At 41.5% G+C, this 14,282-nt stretch overlaps 1 protein-coding gene across 1 annotated transcript; it reads left to right on the top strand.

Annotated features, from left to right (window-relative positions):
• Positions 1–8,359: 8,359 nt before the first annotated feature.
• GSTUM_00001173001 (uncharacterized protein) lies at positions 8,360–10,488 on the top strand (the record flags this gene model as incomplete). Its single annotated transcript, XM_002838519.1, has 2 exons — positions 8,360–9,093; positions 9,156–10,488. 2 exons carry the CDS (start codon positions 8,360–8,362, stop codon positions 10,486–10,488), a joined length of 2,067 nt encoding a protein of 688 aa, XP_002838565.1.
• Between the last annotated feature and the right edge of the window lie 3,794 nt (positions 10,489–14,282).

Raw genomic sequence — 14,282 nt, 5'->3', positions numbered from 1 at the left:
TTTCGTTTGCCTTCTCCATTTCCTTTGCCTCAGTTGATATGAATTGGATAACCTCCCTTGCCTCGAACTAAGTTTTTGGTAATAGTGTTGGTGTTTTTTGTTAGATTCTTTTGTCTGCTTTCGTTTGTAGTTTGTCGCTTGCAATTCTTGTAAGAGCATCTGGTTTTCCACTCTCTTTACCTTGTCGGTATTCAATTTTGAAGTTGTATTTGCTAAGGTGTTCCATCTACCTCATCTGGCAGTCATTCAGTTCTTTCGTAGTCATGAACGGGACCAGACTTTTATGGTCTGATAGAACTTGGACTGGATTGTCATTGTTCAAAATGTATCTCTGACATTCCTTTAATGCTTGAATTATTACTAATAGTTCTTTGTTCGCAACATCGTAGTTGCACTCTGTGGGGGTCATTGTCTTGGATCGGTAAGACACTGACCTCCATTTTCCATGTTAGCATTGTTGCGATAGTATGCCTGAGCATACATATTTCAAGGCATCCGTTTCGATCATTGTCCTTCAGTTTGGGTCGAAATGAACCAATATTGGTGCGATATTAGATGCATTTGTATTGCATCATATGCTTTCTGTTTCGTTTCTCCCCATTCCCATTTCTTGTCTTTCTTGGTTAGGTTATAAGAGTGGTTTTGCAAGCCTGCTAAATCCCTCTATGAACTTTGGATAAAAGTTGCAGAATCCCATAAAGCATTGAACATTTGTTTTGTTGTTTAGTTTAGCCCAATCCCATATTGCTGCCGTTTTGACTGGGTCGACCTTGAGCCCGCTTCGATTGATAATAAATTCAAGGTATTCCGTTTCCTCTTTATGGAATTCACATTTTGTTGGTTTGATCTTCATTCCTGATCCTTGTATTGCGGCCATAATATTGCTGATATCTTTTTGGTGTTATTGTATGTTTTCCATGTAGATGAGTATGTCATGCGAGTATACGATGCAACATATGTTGAGGTACTTATTGACTACCTTGTTGATCCATCTCTGGAATAAAGCCAGTGAATTAGTTAGCCCGAAGGGCATAATCAAGTATTTGAACATTCTGTATCTTGAGGCGAATGTAGTCTTCTATTCGTCTCCTGCCTTGATGCGTATATTGTGGTATGAGTCCTTGATATTGAGTTTGGTGAAGTATTTTGCTGACCATACCCTATCCAGTGCCTCTCCAATCAAGGGTAGTGGATATCGATCTTTCTTGGTAACCGAATTGAGGGCTCTGTAGTCTACACAGAGTCTTATTTTTCCATCTTTCTTTTTGACGAATAGTATCAGGGATCCTCCTGATGCGAAGGAGTTCCTGATCCATCCTCACTTCAGGTTTTGCTCGATGTACTTCCTAAGTTCTTCCAGCTCTGCTTCTCCTAGTGGGTATAACTTCTTATAGGGAATCTCTTTTGTTTTCCCAGTTTTCGCGTCTTTGTCCATCTGAATTTCGTGATCGATTCCTAGTCTTTGAGGTGGTAGCTCACTAGCTTCCTCTTCTTGGAAGAGGTTCTTGAATTGATGATATTCATTCGGAATCAATTTTTTCTATCCCTTTTTGCTTAGGTATTTCTAGTCTTGGATTGCTAGTTCCGTACTGATGTTGATTTTCGCTAGGACCGCTTTTTCGTTTTCGTATGTCCATTTGAGAATTCCTGTGGTATCTCCTCCACTATAGTACAGTCCAAAGGATTGTGCTGTGATCTCTTTGATCTCGATTTTCTTTATTGTATCGGGCTGGTTTTGGTCCGTGCTTCCAAATCCCTTGTCTCCTCTTGTTGTTCTTTCCAGTTAATCTACTTCGTGCAGATCCTCTTTGTTGATTTTTTTGATGATTAACTTTGCGATTTGATCGCTTTTTTGGACTTCATAGTCCCCTTGAGCCAGGTTGGCCAGGACCACTCTGATTTCACCTGTATAGTCGACGTCGATCGCCCTTGCCATGGTCATGAGTCAATGATTGACTGCCGGACTACTGCAGGGTGCTATTCGTTCATTTGTGCCTTCTGGTAGTCCGATAGCTATTCCGGTTACTATCATTACCTGCCTATTGGCAGGTATCTTGATTTCTTGGTTGGCATACAGGTCGTGTCCTGCTGCCCCTTTGGAACCCTTGATACTCACTTTTGCCTCTTGGTCCAGGTTTTGTATCCGGACTCTCTTATCTTACCGTATCTCGGCGAACTTTGCATGCAAATTTTCTTCTTCCGCTTCTCGTATCGGTATTGAGTAGACTATAGGTGAACTGTTGAGACATCATGTCACACATAGTTTGCTTGTAAAGGTCATCTTGTTCTAGTTCCAATCGATTGTCGGATTATGTTTCTGCAACTATTTCATCCCAAGAACTATCTCATCGTTCTTGAGATCGGCTACCAGAAAGGTTGCCTTTTCCCTATGGCTGTCAATATCCATAGGTACTCTCGCCGTATGGGTTATAGCACCCATTACGCTTGGCTTTCTATCTGCTAGGTAGACTTGTCTCGCTTTCTTTGCTTCTTTGATCTGGAGGCCGTATTTGTCGCAGATTTCCAGGTCGATGAAATCATCGGTAGCCCAGGAGTCGAGCATTGCATATATTGTTATTTCTTCGACTTCTTCATTGTATATCTTCATATTGATCATTACATGATCTCCATCTCCTTCTCCTCTTTGCGTATGTAGTGCTGTGTAGTAGTTTGCTAACTTGATGGGCTTTCCAGGTCTACATCTTGGATCTTCCAGACCACCGTTTACTGGGGACCCTCGTCGTTTTCTGCCGGTGAATCTTCTGTGATCATTTCACAAATGTTGCTCCTCCTTTGATTTTGGAAGCGATTATTTCCAGTAGCTTTAGTGTCTTAGTATCCACTGTCGGGTCGGCTTCTGCATTCTCGTATTCGATGTCCTGCTTTTCTGCACCTTAAGCAGAGTTTCTGGTTCATTCTTCTGGCGTATTCATCCTTAGACAGATCCAGAGTAGGTCCTGCTCTTGATTTGTCCAACTCTATTGGCTTGCCTGGTGGTAATGCTTGACTTTCTCCTCGAGCTGCTTACTGTTTGAAGGTTCTGTTCACATTCCTGGATGATTGGACAACTCTGTATGCTATAGTGTTTTTCGAGTTGCTTCGAACCATATTTAGTTTACTTTCCTTATTGATCACCCATCTTGCAACTCGTTCTGCTGTTGTGTAGCGTAAATCGGAGATTCCCCACGCCTCTCGGAGTCTCTCACTGCAGTTTCTTTGGAGGATGATGTATAGAGTAGCATCATCAAACTCAGCCTCGTATTCCAATAGTCGGCATTCATTTCAGTATGCCAAAAATGTTGATTTTCCTTGTTGGAGTTTCTCCAGCTTTCATCTTGCTGTCTCTTTGGCGTTGGGATCGCTGAATTGTTCGAAAAGTGTCGCCTTGAACTCCTCGTTTGTAACCCATTCCCTCTCGTTTCTTCCATCTTGGAAGGGCATGATCTATTGCCCTGCGAGTCCTCTTAGTAGAGATTCCACATATGGAATCTTGATCTCATCATGGTGTTCTCCATATCCCTTAATGGCAAAATACCCTTTGCATTGTGCCAAGAATATTTGTATCTTGTCATTGGCTCCTTCGTATGTGTCCGGTTCTTTTGCTTTTGGTCATTGGATGTTTCCTTGTCCTGTGTTCTGTGTTGCTGCTAGAAATGCCAGAAACTGATTCTCAGTCATTCCAAGTATGCTAGTGCCTGGTGCTGGAGCAGCGGGGGCCGGTGGCCCAGGTATAGCTGATCCCGACATTCTCTCGGGTCGTGGAGTTCCTTGTTAGGTGGAGACAACCCGATAGACTTCAGAGTTGTCTAGGCTGATCGAGATTCGTTTTTATAGACAGAGATTGTCTAGGAAGGCTCGGACTTCACTCGTTTCGTTTATGACTACTAAGAGCGAAGTAAAGTAGGGTAAAGTAAAGTAAAGTAAAATCGTAAGAACAATATTATATTGTTAAGGTCTCTTCTCCATTGCTTGATGATGTCTAAAGCTTGGGAGGCACTTTCATATTTATATTCCGTGTCTGAGCGTTCGCGGACTACATCTAACTAACATATAACCATGTACCTTTTTCCAATATAACTCACAACATCGGGTTTTCTTCCAAGGTGCGGACACCTGGAGACCCTGAAAATCATCACACCCTCTATGATAATTATAATATGACTATTTGGAAATCATGCTGTTTTCAATAGTAATTATCCGATGGTGAGAGTCTTTTTAGACAATTGGTCTAATTCTCAAGTCGAACTGTGTTGGCTCCAATCGTCTCCCTGTAGAAAGCCTTTCCATAGGATTGGTAGATAATCCCTCGGTCGGTAACCCTTGGTTACCGTGGGTAATAGGATTCTGGTTACTGTCACCGGTTTTGGGAGTCACCCTCTCGGTTGCAGTTTGTACCTGAACCTAGTTGTAACACTCCTCGAACTCCATTGGGTTCGATGGTAGTATTCTCAGGAGTTCCAGACTCTTCTGGTTATCGTAGGGTGGATGTGAATGTATTGGTCTTTCATTAAGATCCTTTACTATTCATCATCATCTCTTTGCACGAAAACGTCCCGTTACTTATAGTCTATGCCAAAGATATCTCGTTCTTGAAGCCTAGTAACCTTCTGGGTAGTTGACGGATTCACTCCGTTATACTTCCCAAACCTAGCCGAATGTCCCCTCTTATATATCCTGTGAACAGGAACCGGTCGGACGGACGGCGGCGACGTATACAGTGTTATTTTAACACCTTCGATTCTGTGGCATAATACTCACAGGACGCAACTTAGATTGATATGTATGATAATGCGCGGGCCCTGTAAGGGGGCCGGAGGGGGGTGTTGGAGACCTGAGATTTCGATTTCGGGAGAGGTTACCCTACCTAGGGTGGTTCCTAAGTATTGGATCTCAGTATTCCTAACATTCCTGCAGGAGAGCTATCGACTGATGATCTTTTCTTTGGGGTTACTGGGCTTGCTGCCCTCTAGGGCTCTGCTGAAATATGATCTAGAGTGTCACTGAATCCCCATCGGTTAAGGTTTTGGTAGTTGATGTCGATATCTTCTTCCCTATCTGGGTTGAAGGATGCCGTCTCGGATCGTTTGGCGTCGCACTAGGGCACACTTTGTAATGTAAAAATCCCTCCTCGGATGGTTAGTTCTTGGTGATGGGGAACAATACTTCTCTTCTCTTTCTTCTTCTTTCTTTATCTTACGATAGCGCTAGGCCTCTGCTTACGTTATCGATAGTACAAGACCTCTGTCTTCTATCAGGAACGTATATTGTAAGCTTTCTCTAATTCTTCTTCGTGAAGAACCTTCCTTGGTATAACAATAACTTTGCAATAAAGATAAAGATCGTAAAGGTGTTTTGTATTCTTTTAAAGTAATAAGTAGGAAAAGTACTTTGAACAAAACGTGAAGAACCTATCCTCCTTGGCCGCCTCAACCTCCTTATATAGTGTTTTTCCCGCCCATAGTCTTGTAACTCAAAGTGGTCACATGTGCGAAACCAAATCATAACCAACTAGTCATGTGACCAAAGTGGTCACATGCTTAAAACATATGGCCTCATAGCAAGGTCATGTGTAAAAACTCATAAATCAATCATAACGTAATAAACAAGTCATATGACTTGACTGAGTCATATGCGTAATGCCCATGACCTCATAACGTGGTCATGTGTAAAATATAAATCTTATGTGCAAGGCTTACCTGCAAGGCACCCTCGTAAGGCATACTCACCAGGCACATGTCCTATGACTCATATTTGAGCGATATGTAAAAGCATCACAAATTCCACAAATAACAGATTATATGACTCGAATGAGTCATATATGTGAAACAATAACATCCCTGTGACTCATAACCATGTGTCACGTGAAAACCTTTTTCATGCCAAGCCACATTTGTGATACCTCCTTGGCCGTATCGGCCTCCTCATATAGCATTCTTCCTGCCCGTAGTCATGTGATCCAAAGCAGTCACATGTACAAAACCAAATCATAACAAACTAGTCATGTGACCAAAGTGGTCACATGCTCAAAACCCATGACCTCGTAGTAAAATCATGTGCAAAAACTCATAAACCAATCATAACACAATAAACATGTCATATGACTTGGCTGAGTCATATGTGTGAAACCCATGACCTCGTAATGAGGTCATGTGTGAAACCTAAATCATATGCGCAAGGCATACCCGTAAGGCACACTCACAAGGCATACTCATCAGGTGCCCGTCCTATGACTCATATTTGAGCCATGTGCGAAAGCATCACAAATCCCACACATAATAAATCATATGACTTGAATGAGTCATATGTGTGAAACAATAATATCCCTGTGACTCATAACCATGTGTCACATGAAAACCTTTTCCTCGCCAAGCCACATTCGTGACATTATCATATCACTGTTACTCTGCCATGATAGTTGGCCCACTACCCCAACCCCAGAAGAAAAGAAGTGGCTTTATATGAGAGCTATAGTTGGTACAAACAGTATGTTGTAATATTTGTTGCCTTTTATCCCCCCCTGAATGGCTGGATTGCAACCAGATAGTCTTTTCAATAATCTGAGTATAAGTATTATCTTGTAGATACCAGAAAGAGACAGGAGTTTGGTCCATATTACAGATATTCTGTAATTTGTATCAGCTAACTTGAAGAGAGGTGAGATGTCTTTCCTGTATTGGAGGATCTTTTGCTTGAGGTTAGAAGTTGTGACAAATGAATTGTAGCCGGCTAACTATTGCACTTGTGAAATCAGTTGGAAGTTGACTGTTTCTGCTAGTTACTTGTCTAATGCTAATATGGTGCCACAATAAATACCCTTAAATCTAGCCATTTGAGAGGGTGAATCTATGACAGGTATCTTCTGTATTCAGGTACTAGTTTTGGAACAGTTTCCTGCTAACCTTATAAAACTAGCTTCACCGAACATGACATCCTAATGCCCACCTCTTCCTGAATCTTTTGAAAAGCTTTTTTTCTATTTTGGGCCATTGTCATCCTCTTCCTCCACCACTCATCTGTTTCTGCTCTCCTTTCATTACAGTAAACTTTCCCTCTGCCTCTTCTTTCTTCCAGGATGAAAGGTTTGATGCAGGAATGCAAAACCTTTTTGCCACCTCAGCACAGGTCACCTCATGTTCCTTGGTTGGCCCAATACATATTTAGGCTCCTATCTAATATGAGAGAATGTGGAATTTAAAAATAGCTGTATAGGACCGGTATAGATTTTCTGCTTTTGTTGGTTTAGTTCTCAGAATCTTACAAAGAGGCTTTCGCTTTGGCCCACTTTTTGTTTTTTATACAAGCATAAAATCGATTGGAAGGCAGAGGTGGGATATTCGTTTAAACCCAAGTATGACCACAGGGTTGGGAGGGCATGTGGATTTTCTCTTCTCAAAGTAAAAGAATAGTTGAAGGGACTGGTCTTCTGTCACTAGTATTGAGAGTCTGTACATATTTTATTTATTTACATTTTGTATACATGATTGAATGAGGTTGAGAAACACTTCGCATGATGTCGAGTGTTTTTGATTTTTTAAAGTTCAAGACACTAATTTCCGCTTGAACGGGTTTCACACGTTCTTTGGACTACCTAGCACATGGTCCAATTATTCGAGTTTTTATGGTATCTGATACAAATTTCAAGGCACCCGCTGCCCACCAATTTACTCAACCTATCCTCTATTAGTTGCTTCTGGGGCCGTTTATCTAGAGAGCGGCTATTGGTGCGGTCGGCCGCTCCACTGCTTGGCTGTGTATGCAGGATGCTGGGTTTTTCGAGTTTTGCAAAGGGCCCACTAGTCCCATTTCGCCACGTCCGCTATATTGGTAATGTATTAAAGTACTATAATTAGGTTGCGGTTGATTGTCGATTTGGGAAGGGTACGGCAGTCATTAGCCAGCGCCGGCTAAAATTGTTACTTGAGCCGCGCAATGTTATTCGCTACTCTCCAGAGGTGGAGTGTTGGTATGATGTTTGGGAATACGGTAGTCTATGCGTCAACAATAGGGAACTCAAGAAGAGGCCCTCGGACCACTTATAGGAAGGTTTCCACTAGTTAAAAAACGCCTCGCAGAACAGCCGCCACTACAGGATAAGAGAAATCCCGGCTGTGATGAAACTCGTTTATCACATAAGAAGCAATTCTGAACGAGTACTTGTATGCCGGAGGACTAGCTGGTTTATGTTTTTTTTTTTGGAAATAGTAGTTGGCAATAAGCCACACTTCACAATCAAATACCGGTAGTAAACGAGGATTGAGTATCTCCAGCCGCCAGAATATATACCCCCAATAAGACCTGGGAAAAAAGGTGTCATGGTAGTGCGCTAGTTCCTTCTATCCAAGGCCAACCACACTTCTTCATGTCTTCTCACCAGCGCAGAACGGGCGACCCGGCGCCGCCCTCACCGACCGGGGATGCCAATTCTGACTTTGGCCTCAGAAACGGCAGTGGGCACAACAGAGCATGGGGAGCTACGCTGGACCCAACGCACAATCCGTTACTAAGACAACCTAGCAGTTCAAGCCCATCTTTCGAGGACGGAGACGAAAGCGTAAGATCTGAGCTTCACTACTACCTCACCAACCCACCGCAGCGAAACCCTACCAGGCGGATTTCCATCCCCCGAAAGCCGCTCTCAGCCTGCCCTCCAGCCACTGCGATCCACACGTCCTCAGATCCAGGTCGAACCAGCGGCTCCCCTGCAGAACCTATCCCTCCAAAACACTGGATGCGGGCACTGGGTGCTCTCTCTCCAATACTCATGATGGTCGAGCTATTTTTTCTCGGAGTAGCCTTCACCATAGGCCACTACGTGTTCTACAAGTCCTGGCGGGACAGTATAGTTGAGGAGAACTTGGGACAAGAATACATTATCTGGGCGGGCACTGCGTTTGCGTTCCTGTCGAAGGCATCGCTGGTTGGCGCTGTCGTAGTCGCTCATAAGCAGATTGCATGGGATACGGTGCGCAAGAAGGCTATCACTGTGGATGGGGTTGACGCGATGTTTGTTGCGCCGACTGATTTTACCTCTTTTTGGAATCGGGATATGTTGAAGAGGGCAAAGGTTGCTACTATACTTGCGCTACTGGCTTGGTATGTTTCTTCTGTCTTCTATCTACAGGGCGTTATGGGATTATACTGATAAGGATGAACAGGTGTGTTCCTATATCAGCGGTTATAACCCCTGGTTCGTTCTCAGTGAGCCTTGTCCAGCGGCAATTCAACACCTCAAAGCCCATCCCATCCACAAACTTCAGTGATCCAACAGGCTTTGTAACAAGTCTAACACTTACTGTCCTCCAAGACGGGACTGGAAAGACGAACGCCCCCGAGGCGATCTCCGGCGCAACGATAGCACCAAGCGCACTCCTATCTAGGATCGTCAGCACAACTGCTACTAGCGGTACCATCCTCCCGATTAAACCCCCACAACCAAATTCCTCTTATGTAAACAGCTTCCACGGCCCCTCTCTCCGGTGTACACCTGCGGACCTCCGAGCCACGCAGGCAATCCGGCGAACAATGAACTACGACGAGTCTGGGAGAATCCGGTACGCCACAATCTATAACCCCGAAATCAGCGGCGATACATGCAGCATTTACGTAGGCCTAGCCTACAACACCACCACGGTTCAAAACCGGACGTACAGCATCTGCGGACCAAACGGAGGCGGGTGCATGGTGAACTTCGCCCAGGAAACGAAATTCGACGATCCGAGCATGGGCCAAGCCTTCTCCTGCGAACTTTACAACACGTTTTTCACCGTGAATGTCACGTTCCGGGATTCAACACAGACGCTCGGTATACAGAAGTTGGAGTATTTAAACCCCGTCTCTTGCGCGCCATTAGCACCGCCCGTCACAAATCGCCAACCCTTCGCGGAGTGGAAAGCCTCCTATGCGGTCTTCGCTGCTATGGGCGATATACTCGTTGGGAACATTACAAAGAACCGTGACAGCGGGTTCAGAGGCCTCAACCCCGTGTCGTGGGATACTAGAATCCTCCAGACAACGCTGATCGGCAGTTCCGATTTCGCGAACATGAATATAACGAATCGCCCCAACGACATGTACACCGGACCACTAGCTCGGGGGATCGAAGAGTTGTCTCGGAACATCACCCTCAGCCTCCTTAGCTCCGATACTTTCGGACTGCCGATAAAAAGCGACGTGCTCGTCACACGGCAGGACACTAGGTACCTTTTCAACGAGAGGAGCTTCTGGCTTGCCTATGGTATTGCTATATTTGTGGCGGCGGGAGCGGTACTCGCTGGTATCGTGGCGTACTATGCGAATGGCGTTAGCCTCGAGCCGAATTTTTCCACGGTCATGGCTACCACGCAGTCTGATGAGATGCAGGAGTTGGTCCGGGGTGTTAACGTTGATTTTAGGGAGTTACAGAAGGTGGTTGGCGGGAGGGAAGTTAGGTTACGCAAGCTGCAGAATGGTGATCGGAGGTTCGTGGTTGTGGGGGAGGTCAAGGGATAAGGTGTTGTTTTGATTTGTTTTGGCGTCCTCATTATTTTCGGGGGTTGGGAATTTTGGATTGTATTTATTGTATTATACTTGTTTTTTTTTCCTTTTCGGTGGAGATGTACAGTACAGTACAGTACTTGGGGTTGGAATAACTATCCAGGTGGCCAAACAAAAGTTTTACAAAGTTTTGTATGTGCTGCAACATCCCTCCGCGGCCAAGATTCTTAAAATTCTTGTGCGCACACCCTGATGCTTTTTCTCGCCCTGAGTCTATTCGGATCATATGAGCGTGTATAAGTTAAAACCTGATTATCGGGCTTCTGTGAAAAGTGCGGGAAACTGCATGACAGCGATGGTTACTCCAAGAACCAAGTTTCAAGATACAGCTAGTTTTATCTTCACAGTAACTTTATAGAAAAACTGCACATTCAAAAAAAAACTTTAATATTTTTTTGTAATGATTAAAATTCTCTCCAGCCTAACTTGTTTATACTTATCAATTTAAATTTATCAATAAGGTTAACTACATTGTTTTACATGATTTCTTGTTCATTGAACCAAGTGGACGACTACATCTTTCAGGCAAATTACCTAGCATTTCTACCCCTTCTGCCGTAGAAGCTTGTATTCCAACATCCTTATTATCATCGACATTTTTTTTTTCAGAACTTGTTAGTGTTTCAGATCCTGTTGTATTAGTTGTAGTTTGAACATTCTTCTGAACATTTGAAGATCTAGAGTTATTTTTGTACTAGCTAGTTTAATTCTCACAGTCTTTACAGACTGGGCTTCTTCAAATATTGTAGATGATAGCATAGTATAAAGTGAGGTAGATCTAATATATTCAGGGGCATATAGGCCATACTTACTCCACCTGTTGTATTGTTTTTCTGGCTTTAAATCCAATGGTGAGATTGATTCTGAAAATACCATACCAATTTGTTCTATGGTGACATTTGACTTCATAAAATCAAAGCTCTGCTATTCATCTAATGGCAGTTTCTTTGCCATTACTGTACCTGGAAATTCTTTGAGAAATAAAAATCCATGAAAGGTATGAATACCTTAAAGTATCTTGAATAATGAGGTTAGTGATGCCTCCTAATTGTAGAATACCTCTTCATCTGCCCCATCCTCAAAGAGATTTACTAGTTCAATAGTTTCATTTTCAGTAGGTGGTACTACTACTGCAGTATAGTCAGCTGGAGTCCATATGTCTTGCTTTAAAGCCTTGTACTTTGCAATACCAAATCCACAATCTACTGAGTTTCTAGTATGTCCTTTGACTTAAGAGTAAAGCTCAGCACTATCTACCCAGCCCTATTATACAAACCAATACAAATATGCTGTTATTGTCTTATTTTTATTCTGCCTACTACAGTTATCAGTCCACAAGTGTATATGTGGCTTTACCTTCCCTCCAAATATAAGATAATAGTGTAGAAATAACACAACCTGGTTAGAATCCTCAGGTTACTGTGCTTCTATGTAGAGTAGATGATAATGCTTAGATTGAGATTTATTTTTATTGACAATACCAAAAGAATATAGCTGTCATGAATGTAGCTTAGTAAGGAAAGAGTTTTCACATGACTCATAGTTATGAGTCATAGGTAGATTATGATGTTAATGGATATGACTATTTTTGGTCATATGACTTGTTTATATGTTTTGCATATGACCTTGTTATGAAGTCATGGGTTTTTTGCATGTGACTACTTTGGGTCAAATGACTGGTTTATTGTATTATGATTGGTTTATGTGTTTGTGTATATGACCACTTTGGCCATATGACTTGTTTGTTATGATTTGGTTTCACAGAGGTGACTACTTTAGTCACATAATGGGGGCATGAAGAACAACTATATAAGGGGTTAATAGGACCTAAGGACGATGAGTTCTGCATGTGTTGTTCTAAGAACTTTTCCTCCTTATTTCTTATGTCTTTATGAATATAAAATACTGTTACACTTTTTACTAGGCACACAACCTTTATTACTATTAAAGCAAAAAGAGCTCTACATGAGATAGAGTTAGAGAAAGCTTATGATAGGCCTTACAGATAGAAGACGTTGGTCTTATACTATCAGTAATGTAGGCTGAGGCCTAAAAGCTATTATATATGGAAAGAAGAAGAGAAGTAATGTTACCTGTCATTAAGTACTAACAACCTTAACCGTGATTGTTACAATAGCTTAAAGGGAGAGAAAAAGTACTACTAGCTAGGCTGTTGAGAAAGTTTTAGAATCTCAACCACTTGCTGAAAGTCAAAGGAGTAGCACCTAGTATGTGTAGAATATGCTATAGATTGTTAGATAGTGGCTTCATAATAGTTGTGGCATTCTTGATACTTTTCTCTGTATTGATCTAGTTGGCTTTAGATTACAAACCATTTAGAAATCTCAGCTAGACTGCTAGTAGTATTGTTTTTTCTATTCTTAAACTTTAGTTGATCTTTAAGAATAGTACAGTTATCTCAAATTTCCATGGCTGGTTACTCTATATGCATTTTCTTAAACCTTGGATACTTTTTCCAGTAACTAACCAAGCTTCTAAGTGAAAGCTTAATACCCATAATACACTCTTTTAACTGTGAATGAAAAATGCAAAATGAGAAGTATGAGGGTAGTAAGACTTGATTGTTAAGTTCTACTTTAGTAATAACTACATCATTCTCCATAGTTCTTTTATAAGATCTTGTAGCTACTGGTTCCCCATGCTCACCTTTAAGTTTTGTAAAAAAGGTCTCTAACTGCTCGTAAGTGGATACTGGGAAAGTATTATGAGATGGGTTTACACTATTCTTATGAGATGGAGGAGTAGCTAACTTTCCTAATTGTAAGTATGCAAGCAAGCTGTATAACTGAGATATTTCTATAATTCAGTACCAGTGAAAGAGGACGCAGTATACATACTGAATAAAGATAAAATATAGTGATTTTGACGTATTCGTTGGGTCATATCCCTTTCACCATTTACCAGTTCCAAGAATGATCACTTATTATACTTTCTACTCTCATGTAGCTTTGCGAAATGCATTATACTTGCTATTAAGTAACTTGCTATGAGCTAATACTACTTAACACTCATCACACAATTGGTTTTCATCCAGGTAAACCATTGCACAAATGATGCTTTAGTAGAGCAGTTTTCCCTACACTTACTAACAGAGTCAATTTTTCTTAAATGGTCAGCATATTGAACTTGTTCTTTGCTACTGTATAGCTTAAATTGCTCTTCAATTATGGCTTGATTAGAATTAACATCTGAATCTTAGTATACAAGTAGTCAATTAGTACTTAGTTGACATTCTTCTTATAATTAATTATGCAATAATAGTAGACAATAATAGTTTATAAGAAAAATTACAAACCATAAATTTTCCACTCATTTTCATTATCTACTTTAGACACTAGTTGCTTTTCATCTAAGCTGAATTGATTATGAGAATACTCATTATTGGAGTCTTCAGCTAACTCAATTGAAATGAGAGGTATGTCAGATATTACTACAGATATCTGATAGGATTCTTTGAGGCTTGCTATTTACTCTATTAGTATATAAAACAGGAGACAATCAATATGAATTCATAGGATCCTACAGCTAAACTGTTGTCAAAATTTAGAAAAAAATGAGGGTGATAAGAAAGATATACTTATTTAATAAGTTTAAAGTGTTCAAAGACTGATACAGTAGCAATTGAACTGCCTAAAAGTAACTTTTTCAAACTCAATATCTTGAGACCAATGATATTACATAAGCAAGTCTTCAATGTTGCAAAATAGTTATTCAACTTTAAAGTATAA

The sequence above is a fragment of the Tuber melanosporum genome, assembly GCF_000151645.1.
Source record: "Tuber melanosporum whole genome shotgun sequence assembly, scaffold_257, strain Mel28".
Taxonomy (NCBI): domain Eukaryota; kingdom Fungi; phylum Ascomycota; class Pezizomycetes; order Pezizales; family Tuberaceae; genus Tuber; species Tuber melanosporum.
The sequence above is the reverse complement of the archived record's forward strand: the minus strand, read 5'-3'. Positions and strand labels throughout refer to the sequence as shown.